The 14,625-nt window shown below is 59.0% G+C and overlaps 1 protein-coding gene across 4 annotated transcripts in view; it reads right to left on the bottom strand.

Moving 5' to 3' along the window:
- The window catches only part of TMPRSS6 (transmembrane serine protease 6), a 43,381-nt gene that overhangs the window by 12,576 nt on the left and 16,180 nt on the right, over positions 1-14,625 (bottom strand). For 3 of the 4 annotated variants that reach the window (XM_019446806.2, XM_053895127.1, XM_053895126.1), the window contains 6 exons: positions 12,626-12,762; positions 11,086-11,198; positions 10,643-10,752; positions 1,546-1,691; positions 1,132-1,230; positions 134-247 (listed from right to left, as the gene is read on the bottom strand). In XM_019446806.2, the coding sequence (XP_019302351.2) occupies positions 134-247; positions 1,132-1,230; positions 1,546-1,691; positions 10,643-10,752; positions 11,086-11,198; positions 12,626-12,762 (719 nt within the window). The remainder of the gene's footprint in view (positions 1-133; positions 248-1,131; positions 1,231-1,545; positions 1,692-10,642; positions 10,753-11,085; positions 11,199-12,625; positions 12,763-14,625) is intronic. The other variant, XM_053895128.1, reaches the window with a different exon arrangement.

The following is a 14,625-nucleotide window of genomic DNA, read 5'->3' as shown; positions in this document are numbered from 1 at the left end:
TACAGATGGGTTGGTAAGTGTTTGGACAAGAAGGCAGAAGCCCTTGCTGAAGAAGCATGCAGAAGGGCTGGGCTGTCTGGCTAAGCCCATTGTTTGGTTTTCCTCTGGACAGCTGGTCACCCCCCACCCCTACCTCCCTGGCACTGCTCCTCATCACTCCCGTTGAGACAGTCAGGCTGCCGGTCACAGATCCTGGACAGTGAAATGCACGTGCTGTCTTCTTGGCACTGGAATGTGGCTCTGCAGACTGTGTGGGGACACACAAAGGAGGCAGGTGAGAGAAGCCAGAGAAGCCAGGCCGGGACCCTGTGCTGCCTGCAGAACATGTGTTATGATCCCGGATGTCTTTCTTAGCTACTCTACCCACCGAGTTTCACAGCAACCCTGTGAGGTACTGTGAGGTACCCCGTTTCACCAGTGGAAAGAGAAAGGAAGTGACTTGTCCAAGGTCACCTGGCTGAGCCAGAACTTGCAGCCAGGTGCTCTGGTTCCAAAAATGAGGCACCTTCCCCAGCACATCTCCCTTCCCTCCCGCTTCTCTCCCCAAGGATGTAAAACTTGGGTGGGACGGGGTTGGGGGAGGCCTGGGGAGGTCACACAAGAAAAGGCTGCCCCGGTGGTGAATCTGGGGGCCCAGAAGCCAGAACTCAGAGGGAGAGGCGTTATTCCAAGAGAACACCAGGGCCGGGCAGTGGGGAACATAACTCCAAGAAGATGGCAGCTGCAGTCCGAACCCCTGAGTAGAGGAGTGAAGACCGCACGTGAGGGAGGGAGACACGATTATCTCCTTGGCCGCCCACGCCTCGCCTGTCCCTGCACAACAGCCTTCCCCTTCCTGGTCCTCCAGCCACTCTGTTCCTTCTCGGACAGCCGGCTGGGGGCCGTGACCTGATGGAGAGAAGCCCTGAGCTGGGAGTCAGGAGACCTGGGGTCCCACCTTATCCCTGCTCCTGCCCCACATGGCGGTCCGGGGGAGCCCACTTTCCCACTGTCTGCTTCCATTTTGCCACCTAGCACAGCGAAGGGAGCCCACTTCCCGGATGCTGAGAAGGGGGACCGCGCGTGACTTGAAGAAGGGGGCTCGGCTCAGCATAGAGAAGAGAGGAGGGGTGCGACGGGTGGGTGGCTCACCACAGTTCCGCTCGTCCAGGCCGTTGGGGCAGTCCTTGACCCCATCGCAGGCTGGCACACACAGGCCATTCACAGAGCAGAGGAACTCTCCAGGGCAGGCTGGACGGGGAGGGCGCCGTCAGGACACGTGTCATCGTGCAGACACGGGCAGACAGACACGCTGCATTCGTGTGCTCATGCACGCGCCGGTATGCACAGTCCATGAGGACATACGTGGCCAGGCACACGGACCCAGCACACGCACAGGCGTGTATGAGAGGGTGTGCCTAGTGAACGCACGCGCGCGCGCGCACACACACACACACACACACACACGGTCCTTTTGTCCAGCCTCTGGGGATGGGAGGCAGGCGGGAAGAAGCTGCAGGGGCGTCGGGGGGTGCCCGCCCTGCCCCCCAGGCTGCCCCTACTCACGATCTGACTGGTTGTATAACCCGTAGTGCACCTGCACGCCGGGCCCGGTGAGCGGGATCTGGGAGGTGAAGTTCACGGTGATGCTGGCGCTGGCCACCACGGGGATCCTCTCGGCATAGGGCTGCAGGGTGCGCAGGCCACACAGCCTGGGGGCGACCGAGAGAGGCTCAGGGCCACACAGGCCGGCCCGAGGGAAGGGACAGCTTAGGTCCCCGCGCACAGACAGGGCAAGGGCAGAGCAGCCGGAGAGGAAGGGAGAGCTGCTCCCCCATCGTCCACCTCATCTGTCTTGACTTCTCCCTTGGGTGAACGCTCACCCCCACAGTCATCTTCTGGAAATCAGCCTCCGTCATCCCCCTGCTCAAAACCCTTCAGTGGCTCCCCATTCCCTGCAGGATAAAATTCAAAGCCTGGCCCCCTAGCAAGTCCGTGGTCTTCTCTGAGCTGCACGCTTTCCTGCCTTAGAAAATAAGGGAAATGGTCACCCCCGTTGACTCCAAAGCCGACAAAACTTCAGTGTGTCAGTAGAGGGAGGAGTCCTTGACTGGTCTACTGGGTGTAGACAGGAGACGACGCTCCCCTTGTGCTCAGTGTGGAGGGGGGCAGGGGGAAGGCAGCCGTGTGCCCCCTTCGGGCACCGTCCTGCCCACTGAGAAGCCTCCATAGCCCTGGAGGGGTCTCCCTGTGACTCTCTCTGGACCTGAGGGAGACACCAGTTCTGCTCCCAGGACCAATACAATAGAGTAACGCTGACGGCCATCAGCTTCTCTGTCCCACGAAGGGGCGACCATTTCCCCGGCCACAGGAGGGCCATCACATCCCTCCGGGACTCCCCCACCCCAAGATGATGCCCTCGTCCCCACAGAGCAGGTGGGAGAACTTCCACAGAGGGGTGAAGTTCTGCCCAGAGAGCAGGGAGGAATCTTCCCATCTCCAGGGACGGAGGTATGGGGGGGCTCATCCCACCCCACGCCTGGGAGCACCTTGCCTCCCAGAGCACGTGGGCACGCTTTCACCAAGGGGGGGCAGCCCACCCCCCCCCCCAGAGTGACAGGGTCGCTACCCAGACAGCAGCCTGGGGTTCCCTCCCTTCGCAGGTGGGATCCCCTCCCTGAACAGCTCATAGGAACACCCCCCACAGGGAAGGGAGCACCCTCACAGAGCAAATAGGGATGCTTTACAGATGCAGGAAACACCCAGAACACAGGTCAGAAAACATGCAAACGGAAGGGAAAGTGCCCCCCCCTCCCCCGGCAGAGAGGACGGGAGGAAGTCAAGAGAGCAGGTGGGAATGCCCCAAAGCATGATGGGAGCATCCCACAGCAGATGCAGCCCACAGAGCAGGTCCCCTGATTTGCAGGCGCCGGGTACCTCCCCGGAACTTCTAGAACATGGCAAGCCCTCCACAGTTCACCTGACTAAGCAATGAGTTCATCAGCAAACACCCGAGGAAGATGTGGGGTTGTCTTGTCCGGCCCCTCCCACATCGACAGCAACATCACAAGGCCTCACTGCCCAGAGACTTCGAGGTTCTTGCAACAACTCCATCTCGTGACACAGGGATTGTTCTCGTCCCATTTTCTAGATGAGGCTCGCGTAGGGAACCATCGAGGTAAACCAGAATCCAGGCTGCTCAGGACCTAGGAGGACGCGCTCAGCCCACTCTGGGGGGGGCAGATGGGCACCCTGGCCGTCACTGCAACTTCCCGGGTTCCGCCACCGACCCGGCTTAAGGTCCGGCCTCCTCCTGCTGTCTGGTCACAGTGAATCCTCTCCTTGCTTCCAGACCAACAGGCAGTTCTCAAAGTGTGGTCCGGGGAACCTCAGGGCGGGGGGTCCAAAGTAAAAATTATGTTCATAATAATGCTTGGATGATACCTGCCACGTTCACCCACATTCTCTCAACAAGGATGCGGGGGAATTTTCCAGAGACTACACGATGTGTTAGCGATAATGGCAGCCGGTTGAATGTGGAAGCAGATGTGTGTATCCGGTTCTGGTCTACTAATCCAGTTTAGGAGAGAGTTGCAAAAACGTGAAACGATATTTTTTCCCACCAACTGTTTTTGGTTTGGGAAAATATAATTTTTTTTTTTTTTGCAAAATACGTTATTTATGTTAAAATGTAACGGGCTCGTTATTTTTTTTTTTGTTTTGTTTTTATTTAAAAAAATTTTTTTTAATGTTTATTTATTCTTGAGACAGAGACAGAGCGTGAACAGGGGAGGGGCAGAGAGAGAGGGAGACACAGAATCGGAAACAGGCTCCAGGTTGAGCTGTCAGCACAGAGCCTGACGTGGGGCTCGAACCCACGAACCGTGAGATCATGACCTGAGCCGAAGTCGGACGCTTGACCGACTGAGCCACCCAGGCATCCCCGGGCTCGTTATTTTAAATGAATTGGTAAGTGTTTTTAAATTTTCGTACCTCTGATTTCTAATGCTGTAAACGTAGATGATATGACCCGCATAAGAACGCTTTGGGGCGCTCAATAATTTTAAAAGGTGTAAAGGTGGAAAATTTGGAGAAGCCCGGCTCCTCCAGTCCAAGGGGACAAGACAGGGAGGAAACGCCACTAGGGGGCGCCTTCAAGCAGTCCTGGCCCTTGTCCTTTTAAAACTAAGGAAGCAAAGCGGGTCTGGGCTGGCTGGCTGGCTCGTCCATCGGACTGTTTCCAACGTGAACAAATGTTATCATGGATTATTATGCCCGGAGATTTTCCCTGAGGAGCAGGGACAGGGGAGGTAGGAGGTGGGAAATACGGGGCCAGGGGAAAAGTGTCACAGCACAACCCTGAACGTGTTTAATTAAGGCTCAGGGGCGTGAGGCACTGTCCCCACACAGTCAGGGACAGACTGTGGAGAGACAGGAAAGAAACCAGAGCCAGGTGGGAGACGAGTGGAACATTTCAATCCAGAAGAATCTGAGGGCCACGTGGTCACCCTGAGCTCTGGCTCTCTCATGTACCGGTGCGTGCTGACCGAACATTTTCCCTACTGGCATCTGAGAGAAGAAATTCCAGAATCAGCCCGTGGCTCAGCCTGGTGCCCCCGGGACCTGTCTGGGCAGCATCTGGGGCTCACCCTGGAGGGCTGGGGCAGGGGCTGGCGACAGCCTTCCTGGGGCAAGTCTCTCCATAAGAATGCAAGGCAGAGGCTACAATCTAGGGACTCAGGCTGACTCACCCAAGTTAAAGACGGTCTTTTTCGTCGATGCAATGTTAAAATAATTTTTTTTTCAAGTTCAGTCAGCCACTAATTTCACATAATAATCTAGATTCCTCTTCTGGAAAGGAAGCCCCAGGAACACTGGCTGGGAATAATCAGAGGCATGTGTAGGGCTGCAGCCCGCCCCTCCCTCTCCCGCTCTCCCCGACGCAGCCTGCCTCACGGAGTGATGCACCAGCTGGGCCCCTGTGCGCATCTGCCTGTCTGGATCCTGCTGCAGAGCCTTCTGGGGAAGGGCATGTACCCCCTCTGGCTCCCTAATTCCTCCCCATCCAAGCGTCACCTCCTCCCCCATCAGCCCTCTTCAGGAGGCGCCAGGAGTCTAAAGTCCGTGGAACCCAGCTCAGCTGCAAAGCGTGGGGGTCTGGAGGCACATGTTTGCGCAGTGGCCGGTTTGCTTTCTCACCTCTCTGGGTTGGGGTTTTTCCTTCTTGCCTCACCCAGACTGTCAGAAGAGACCCTATCAACCTTCTTGCACATCAGCAACTCCACACCGGGAGGAATTCAAGAAAGATTGGGTGGGTGGAAGGAAGGAAGGAAGGAAGGAAGGAAGGAAGGGTAGATGGATGGAAGGAAGGATGGGTGGATGGATAGATGGGTGAATGGATGGAAGGGTGGGTGGGCAGAAGGAAGGAAAAGTGGGTGGGTAGGTGGATGGATGGATGAATGGAAGGAAGGAAGGAAGGAAGGAAGGAAGGAAGGAAGGGTAGATGGATGGAAGGAAGGATGGGTGGATGGATAGATGGGTGAATGGATGGAAGGGTGGGTGGGCAGAAGGAAGGAAAAGTGGGTGGGTAGGTGGATGGATGGATGAATGGAAGGAAGGAAGGAAAGAAGGAAGGAAGGAAGGAAGGAAGGAAGGAAGGAAGGAAGGAAGGAAGGAAAAGGTAGATGGATGGAAGGAAGGATGGGTGGATGGATAGATGGGTGAATGGATGGAAGGGTGGGTGGACAGAAGGAAGGAAAAGTGGGTGGGTAGGTGGATGGATGGATGAATGGAAGGAAGGAAGGAAGGAAGGAAGGAAGGAAGGAAGGAAGGGTAGATGGATGGAAGGAAGGATGGGTGGATGGATAGATGGGTGAATGGATGGAAGGGTGGGTGGATAGAAGGAAGGAAAAGTGGGTGGGTAGGTGGATGGATGGATGAATGGAAGGAAGGAAGGAAAGAAGGAAGGAAGGAAGGAAGGAAGGAAGGAAGGAAGGAAGGAAAAGGTAGATGGATGGAAGGAAGGATGGGTGGATGGATAGATGGGTGAATGGATGGAAGGGTGGGTGGACAGAAGGAAGGAAAAGTGGGTGGGTAGGTGGATGGATGGATGAATGGAAGGAAGGAAGGAAGGAAGGAAGGAAGGAAGGAAGGAAGGGTAGATGGATGGAAGGAAGGATGGGTGGATGGATAGATGGGTGAATGGATGGAAGGGTGGGTGGACAGAAGGAAGGAAAAGTGGGTGGGTAGGTGGATGGATGGATGAATGGAAGGAAGGAAGGAAGGAAGGAAGGAAGGAAGGAAGGAAGGGTAGATGGATGGAAGGAAGGATGGGTGGATGGATAGATGGGTGAATGGATGGAAGGGTGGGTGGATAGAAGGAAGGAAAAGTGGGTGGGTAGGTGGATGGATGGATGAATGGAAGGAAGGAAGGAAAGAAGGAAGGAAGGAAGGAAGGAAGGAAGGAAGGAAGGAAGGAAGGAAGGAAAAGGTAGATGGATGGAAGGAAGGATGGGTGGATGGATAGATGGGTGAATGGATGGAAGGGTGGGTGGACAGAAGGAAGGAAAAGTGGGTGGGTAGGTGGATGGATGGATGAATGGAAGGAAGGAAGGAAGGAAGGAAGGAAGGAAGGAAGGAAGGGTAGATGGATGGAAGGAAGGATGGGTGGATGGATAGATGGGTGAATGGATGGAAGGGTGGGTGGACAGAAGGAAGGAAAAGTGGGTGGGTAGGTGGATGGATGGATGAATGGAAGGAAGGAAGGAAGGAAGGAAGGAAGGAAGGAAGGAAGGGTAGATGGATGGAAGGAAGGATGGGTGGATGGATAGATGGGTGAATGGATGGAAGGGTGGGTGGACAGAAGGAAGGAAAAGTGGGTGGGTAGGTGGATGGATGGATGAATGGAAGGAAGGAAGGAAGGAAGGAAGGAAGGAAGGAAGGAAGGAAGGGTAGATGGATGGAAGGAAGGATGGGTGGATGGATAGATGGGTGAATGGATGGAAGGGTGGGTGGACAGAAGGAAGGAAAAGTGGGTGGGTAGGTGGATGGATGGATGAATGGAAGGAAGGAAGGAAGGAAGGAAGGAAGGAAGGAAGGGTAGATGGATGGAAGGAAGGATGGGTGGATGGATAGATGGGTGAATGGATGGAAGGGTGGGTGGACAGAAGGAAGGAAAAGTGGGTGGGTAGGTGGATGGATGGATGAATGGAAGGAAGGAAGGAAGGAAGGAAGGAAGGAAGGAAGGAAGGGTAGATGGATGGAAGGAAGGATGGGTGGATGGATAGATGGGTGAATGGATGGAAGGGTGGGTGGACAGAAGGAAGGAAAAGTGGGTGGGTAGGTGGATGGATGAATGGATGGAAGGAAGGAAGGAAGGAAGGAAGGAAAAGGTAGATGGATGGAAGGAAGGATGGGTGGATGGATAGACGGGTAAATGGATGGAAGGGTGGGTGGACAGAAGGAAGGAAAAGTGGGTGGGTAGGTGGATGGATGGATGAATGGAAGGAAGGAAGGAAAGAAGGAAGGAAGGAAGGAAGGGAGGAAGGAAGGAAGGAAGGAAGGAAGGAAGGAAGGAAGGAAGGGAGGAAGGAAGGAAGGAAAGAAGGAAGGAAGGAAGGAAGGAAGGAAGGAAGGAAGGAAGGAAGGAAGGAAGGATCCAGGATAGCTGCATGCACGCACACACTCCCTTCCCTGAGGACAGATTACGTGCGAAGGCGGGTCAGAAGGCGCAAGCACTAAAGGAGGGAGGATAGCAGCGTCTGGCGTGGCGGCCAGAGCTCCGGACCCAGAGCCGCAGAGCCGAGCTGGAGGCCAGCTTTGCCACGTGAAGCAGCTGCGCGACCTCGGGCACATCGACCTCAGCAAGCGTCAGTGTTCACGGCTATAAAATGGGGGTGATAATATCTCCCTTGCGGGGTATTTTAAGGAACACATGAGAAAACGACTTCCCGGAAGGCCAGCTGCTGATGCCGTCGGGCTGTGAGCTCGTCTAGGGCAGCAGCTGCAGCCGGGCCTGCACACGGCCAGCACCCAGCCCTGGGGTCGGGCTGACCTCAGTCTGACCGGGAGCCCCCGTGGCTGCAGGCAGTGCTGGCCACCCAGCGGCACAGAGGACCAGGAGGGCCACCCGAGCCAGGTCAGCCACAGGGGGCTCCCGCGGGCCCAGGGAGCCGGTGCTTCTGCCTCTCCCGTCAGCAGGCGGGAAGGGGAAACGATCGGGCAGATCACGAGAAAAGTGACATCACAGGAGAGGAAGCTGGCAGGAGGCAGATTCCCGGTAAAGGGGAAACCTATGCTGTGGTGACGCCCAGCCAGAGCGGGTTCTGTGAAATCAAGCCGCCGGTGGCCAGGCTCACTAGGCCACGTCCCTCCCCGCCGCCTCCGGGCCACTCAAAGGGCGTGAGGCCTTGGCCGTGGGCGCCGGGAGAAGCCGGGTAGAAAGGAGGGAGGTGGGGAAAGGCAGAAAGGGCCCAGGGGAGGGAGGCCACAAAGCCGAGGATGCCCAGCCTTTCCTCATTGCTACATCGCCACCTGAAGGGCAAGGCCCCTTTGCCCCCAACCCGCCCTCTATCGCTCCTCGTCCATGGCCATTCTGGGTCCGGGGCCGTGCCCTCCCCTCCCTATACACCCTGTGCCTGCAAATCAACACCCTTCCCCGGACCTCTCATATCTTTGCCACCCACACAAGCAAATTTTCCAACAAATGCTCATTCAAAGAGTTTCTCAGCGTCTACACTGGATGATCATTATCAAAAAAGAGCGAAACTAGAGGAAATGTTTGTCCTGTGCTTATGATTTGGAGACACACGTCTGCCTTCCCTTCCACACTCAGACATGGGCAGGAACCCCGGGGGGGCCGGCCTGGGGCGTGAGTCTCCACCTGGGGACCCTGGATCCTTCCCGAAGGTCTCAGGAGATAGAGGTGGGACTTCCCAGGCCGTTCTCGGAACTGGCGAGGGCCACAGAGGCCCTCAGTCCTCTCACCCGGCTGCCGGCGGGCTGGTCAGGAGCGCCGTGGCCAAGAGAGTGAACAGCCAGCACAGCTGCTCAGAGGCTCTGCAGGAGAATCCGCACTCGGGTGGGCACTTACGGGTGCAGGCGAACATGTGTGGACTCACGCCCACGGGCATGCGTATGCACACCCACACACGCTTTGGATCCGACCGCCTCGCCCGACTCCGGTTGCAAGAGTGACTCCCCTGGGTCCCCAGGGAGCTCCCTGAGTATAAACATGGAGGTGCCCAGAAATGACACCCGCACGCTGGGACCCATGGGACAGGGTGCCTTTTGTTTCCCGAACAGCACGGGCCTGAGGTCGCACCACAGGCATTTCGCCTTTTTTCCCTTTAACCACAGTCCCTGATGAATTGCCAGGGCCCCGGAGAGGATGACGACGAGTCAAGGAGCGTCGTCAACCCTGTCACCTTGTGTCTGAATAGCATCGGCCGACAAAGCCCGCGTTGGCGAACGTGGACACCAGTCCCAGAATCCGAGGCTTCCAGAGTCCTGGAACCTTTTTGCATTTTATGTCCTGGAATCTCGGACACTCAAACTGCGTGAAGCCAAGAAGTCAGGAACTTTGCACATGAGCATCCCAGCCTCTGAGACCAGAATCCTGGGATTGAAAGGGAGGGCAGAGGCCCGACCCTACTAGGTGCAGAAGCTTCTCTCCAACGTCCTTGGACCCCACCCCGGCCGGCGAGGCTACTTCAAGATCCCTCTTCTCTCCCCAAACGTCTGCCGCCCAACAATGGGGCCCCGGGAGGGCCTCCTACTCCCCCTACCCCCACAGCCCTGCCTGTCACTTACGTCATCATCTTACCGCTACAGGTGCCCGAACCCTCCCCTCTCCCTCTGGGGGCCGCTCCCACTCAGGGCTTAGGCATGGGGCCCCTCCCATCATAAGTATCCCCTCCCCCAAATGTCCCAGGTCACCCACCTCTTCCCAGACTGGGGAGAGCGTGTCTACACTGCCTCCCTTCCCCACCACCCTCCCACCTCACTCCTTGCAGCTGTCAGGGCCACCGGGGACCCCAGGTTGCCTGCCCCAGTGGCCATTTACCAGTCCTCCTCCTACTGATCAAACTGCAACCCCAGATGACCCACGGGCGACCCTGCTGTGTCCTGTCCCACCTCCCCGAGGGCTGGCTTCTTCCTCTGAAACTTTGTCCCCCGGGGCCCAAGTCAGGACAGACAGCAGGGCAAGCGTCCCGTGGGTGATGTGGGTGATACGGAGCGACCCTGGCGATCGGCCACCCTTGGTCACATTAGCCAGAGCGGACTTGGCCCTGGCCATGCAGCTTTCCAGCCCGGATGCCACTCGACTTTGGCCAACAGCAGGGCGTGGGGTAAGGGAAGAGGGGTCCCCGGGTGCACGTGGAGTCCTGTGGCTCCGGAATCGTCTCATTTGAGAATTCAGGGGACCAGACAGTGGGGTGACAGCAGCCAAGGAAGCGAAGCCATCCCGCCCGAACCAAAATCAACAGCCAAGGTGTCTGAGACCTTCGGGTGGCAGGACGGGAGGCTGGGGCCGGGGCGGCGGGCCTAAAAGCCTGGCCTGTGCCCTGTGCCCTCTTCCTGCGCTGCCCCTCTGAGGTCCGGGACGTGGGCTCCCCAGGCGGGTGACTGTGGGGAGAGGAAGGGGGCCCCAGGGGGTGGGTACCTCCGGTTCTGGATCGTCCACTGTCCCTGGGTGCACGGCAGGTCATACCTCTGCCTCCGCAGAGCATAGGCGTCAAACCAGAGGGCTAAGCCGTAGTCCAGGGAGGGCACCTGTGACAGAGGAGTGGTCACCACGCGGCCCGTGGGCTGTGGCTGGGCTGGTGGCCCCACTTCCCAGCCCCGCAAAGGGAGGAGGCCTGTCGACACAGAGGGCCTGCCGGGGCTGAGGTTTGTCTGTCACTCAACACACAGGCACCACTGCGGCCAAGGGAGGCAGACCTTGGCCACACTTGTCCTCCCCCTCACGGGGAGATGTGCACCCAGGGCCCAGCCTGTGGCTGCTCCAGCAGGGGCAGGACAGCGGTCCCCTCCCCGCCGGGGCTTCCTGAGGTCCATAGGGTGCCCTGGGCAGAGGGCAGATGGGTGGCAGGGCACGGGGCTCACCATGAGGTGCCAGGAGCAGTGGGTGCTGGGCGAGTAGTAGCTGGGGAAGTAAGGCGTGCTGAGGACGCCCTGCGGCTCCAGACGGCCCTCCAGGGTCAGGTTCACCTCGCAAGCTGGGCCCCGAGAACAGCTGTTACACAGGGTCCCCCCGGCCCCAGCTCGCTGCGCCTCCCAGCAGGTGAGAGGCAGCCGCAACCCCACCCGCATCCTGCCATTAAACCGTCGAGCTCAGTGGTCGAGTGTGAATGTGTGGCCTTGGGCCTCAGTTTCCCCATCTGCAACACGGGGGCCATAGTAGCACCTACCTCACAGGGCAGCTAAGCCGATTAAATAGACACGCAACGCACAGAGAGCCTGATCGGTGGTGAGTCCTCAAATAAATGTTACCTATCGGCACGAATTGTGTTGCCCTTGAACGTTTACTACACGTGGTCACCACTGTGCAAGCCTCGCGGTTCTGGGCATCGGGGGAGGGAGAATCATTCCCCTTTGCAAAGCTGAGATTCCGAGAGGAGGAGGGACCTGGCTGAGGTCACACAGTGAGAGGGCGAGGGATCAGGAGGGTTCCCAGGGGCCCCGCCACCTCTCCCCGGAGCCAGGGTCACCTTGTCCCCCTCTCCCCTGAGCTATGTCAGTGACTCCCTGGAACCAGCGTGGGCTCCGGCAGCTCCTCGGCCCCAGGCACCCCCCACAGGGCTGCCGGAACCCAGCCGGGGCCGCTGGGGACCTGGGTCACTGCCAGGAGACCTCTGGGGCCAACACCAGGGGCGGGAAGAGGCAGACTGCCAGGAGAGGTGGGGGCAGCGTCTCCTGGTCTCCTGTCTCCAACCCTCTCTTCCACCTGCTCCAGAAACTAGAGGGGCCTCGCTGATCCAGGCCTAACGACAGCCAGGGCACGAAGGGCAAGGTGAGCTCTTCCTGGGAAAGGGGGTGTCAGCGAGGGAGATCCGGAGCAGGAGGACAGCGGGGAGACCCGTGGGCAGCCTGGGGAGCCCTTCCCGGAAATGGTGTGGATAGCCCTCCCTGAGCCGAACGCCTTCTCCAGAGAGATGTGGGGCTCACCCTAGGTATGCGGGGGTGGTCTGGGGGTGAATCTGAGGTTCTCGGGGCCTCCTGACCACAGACCCACCCTCTAGCCTCAGGCAGGTGCAGGGGCGGGAGGGGGGTGGCCGGGGGCGGGGGGGGGGGGAGAGCGGAAAGGGCCAGGGGAGGAGCCTGGAGACGAGACACAGGTCCAGGGTGGGGACAGAACAGACAATAAACAGAAAGAGGGCGGGAGAGAGAATGAGGGAGACGGGGGACAGGGACAGGGAGGGCCGGAGAGCCAGGTGAAAGGTAGGGAAATGGAGTGAGAATAGAGGACAGAAGAGAGGGGCCGAGGGCACGGGAGGGTGGAGAGCGGAGGAGCTTCCAGAACCTTCCCTCTGCCCCCGTCCCACTCCCAACTCCAACAGGAAGGTGAAAGGCCTGCTGGCCTGTGCCCTGGGTTTCTCACAGCAATGCCCCACCCACCCCCATCCCTAGGGACCCGACCCCTCACCCTGGAAGGCCACAGGCTGCACCGAGAGTACAAAGGGGTCGTAGTAGCTGTGCAGGCCTTTCTTCCAGACCACAGCCATGACGGCGCCGGATGCCAGGACTTCCACCACGGGCTCCTGGCGACTGCAGCCGTAGACCCTGGAAGGACAGAGAAAGGTGGCCGGGGCGGGAGGGGCCCGGGAGGGCGATCTAAGAGCAGCACAGCTGTGGCCAACCTGCTGTGTGTCCTTGGGCAGGTTTCTGACCCTCTCTGGCCCAGGAGGCCGACTGGAGGCCCTGTGAGGGTCAGGCCAGCTCCTCAGGTGAGAGAGGCCAGGAGGTTGCCTCCCGTCCCTCAGCCCCTGTCCCCTCAGAAGCCCTGTGGCCCCCGAGTGCCCGGCCGGTACCCCGCAGGGAGCCCAGGTTTCAGGGTTGAGGGGCCCGAGGTCACCTGTAGTGGGCGCCTCAGCCTTTAACGTTGGGGGTTCTTTTCTTTTATCTGCTTAGCAGCAGAGACAAAAATGTGTCGCCGTCTCCCAGGGTGTGAAACCCATAAGACAAACCACGGGGTTCAAGTAGGGCGGGGGACCCTCCTGCTCTGTCCTCTTTATCACCGCGCAAGACCCTCTCACGGCTCTGGCGTGCAAGTCTGGGGACCCCCTGACCTTATCCGACCCATCATTGGAGACTGCAAGGCTCTGAGGTGGGATGTCCGAGCTGCCTGGGTACCACAGCCGGCAGGGGCGAGGCCGAGCCGGGTCCCCTCCCTCTGGGCAGGCCGTGTGGGGGGTGGGGCTTGAAGAAGCCCCAGGGGAAGCCCGCAAGTGTCCCCACCCTCATCGGGGCTGGAAATCAGATGGTGTCTGACTTCTCCGCCTTCCCAGAGCCCTCCAGGAACCCAGCCCACGCACACCCCAGATTGAGGTCACCATGTGGGGGGGCGGTGTCGCAAATGAGTGTGCCGCCTCAGAGCCAGGATATTCAGAGAGGCCCGGGGCGGGGGGGGGGGGGGGGGGGAGGGGAGGGATCTGGGGGAGAACCTCGGCCCTGCCCAGCCTCCAGGATTGCCCTTGATCTGAACACGCGGCTCTCGCCCCCACTCCCGCCTGGAAGCTGGGCCAGCCCGAGCGAGACAGAGGAGGCAGCAGCCTGGGGCACCCCCCCTGCCCTCCCAGCCGGGCCCCTCTACCTGTCACAGAGCCACGTGACACCTGGGCTCACAGAGCCCCTCCCCCACGCTGCGGAGGTGGCCACATCTCCTGGAGGCCGAGGCCATTTCCAGCCCCCTCGTGGTCTCCCCCCACCACCCCCACCGCCACTTGCCTGCTTCCTGCCCTTGTCATCCTATCCGATGTCCTAAAGCCCCGCTCCTCTGCTCAAGAACTTTTGCGGGGGGGGCTGGTAAGTGGGGGCCACTTAGCAAGTGTTACAGCTCAAACTGCTCCTGGCATTCAATGCCCCTCGTGACCCAATCCCACTAGACTATATACAATGAGAGCAGTAACGGACAGCAGTTACTGGATATTTGATAGATACACTGAACACGTAGCAATAATGGATAGCATTACGATGTGTGAGAAGCGTGGCACTGATTAAATCCTCGCAATAACCCGGCAAGGTGGGCGTGATTCTGCCCCCATTTTACAAGTGAGGAAACCGAGGCTCAGAGAGGCAAAGTGACTTGCCTTAGGACACGCCCCTGAGAAGCACCAGAAGGGGGGTGGGGAGGTGGGAGGTCTGGGGCTGCCAAACCCTGAAGCGTCCTGACAAGCCCTGTCGCCCCTCAGTGCTGAGGTTCCGGGTCATCTCGTACAACCGCTTTGTTACAGGTGGGGAAACCGAGGCTCAGGGAGGGAAAGGGGACGGCCCACAAGACGCAGCCCCTTTCAGCCTCTTTTCCCTTTCTCCGTGGGCTAGCCCCGCTGCCTCTCAGAGACCGCACGCCGAGGAGCAGGGTCACACAGCCCCTCATCTCGGAACGGGGTGCGATTTGGCCCCCACATCACCGCCCCCTTCCCAGGA

Source organism: Panthera pardus, unplaced genomic scaffold (genome assembly GCF_024362965.1).
Source record: "Panthera pardus isolate Hobbes unplaced genomic scaffold, ASM2436296v1 HiC_scaffold_6, whole genome shotgun sequence".
NCBI classification, from domain to species: Eukaryota; Metazoa; Chordata; class Mammalia; order Carnivora; family Felidae; genus Panthera; species Panthera pardus.
This window is presented reverse-complemented; position numbering and strand designations above follow the sequence as displayed.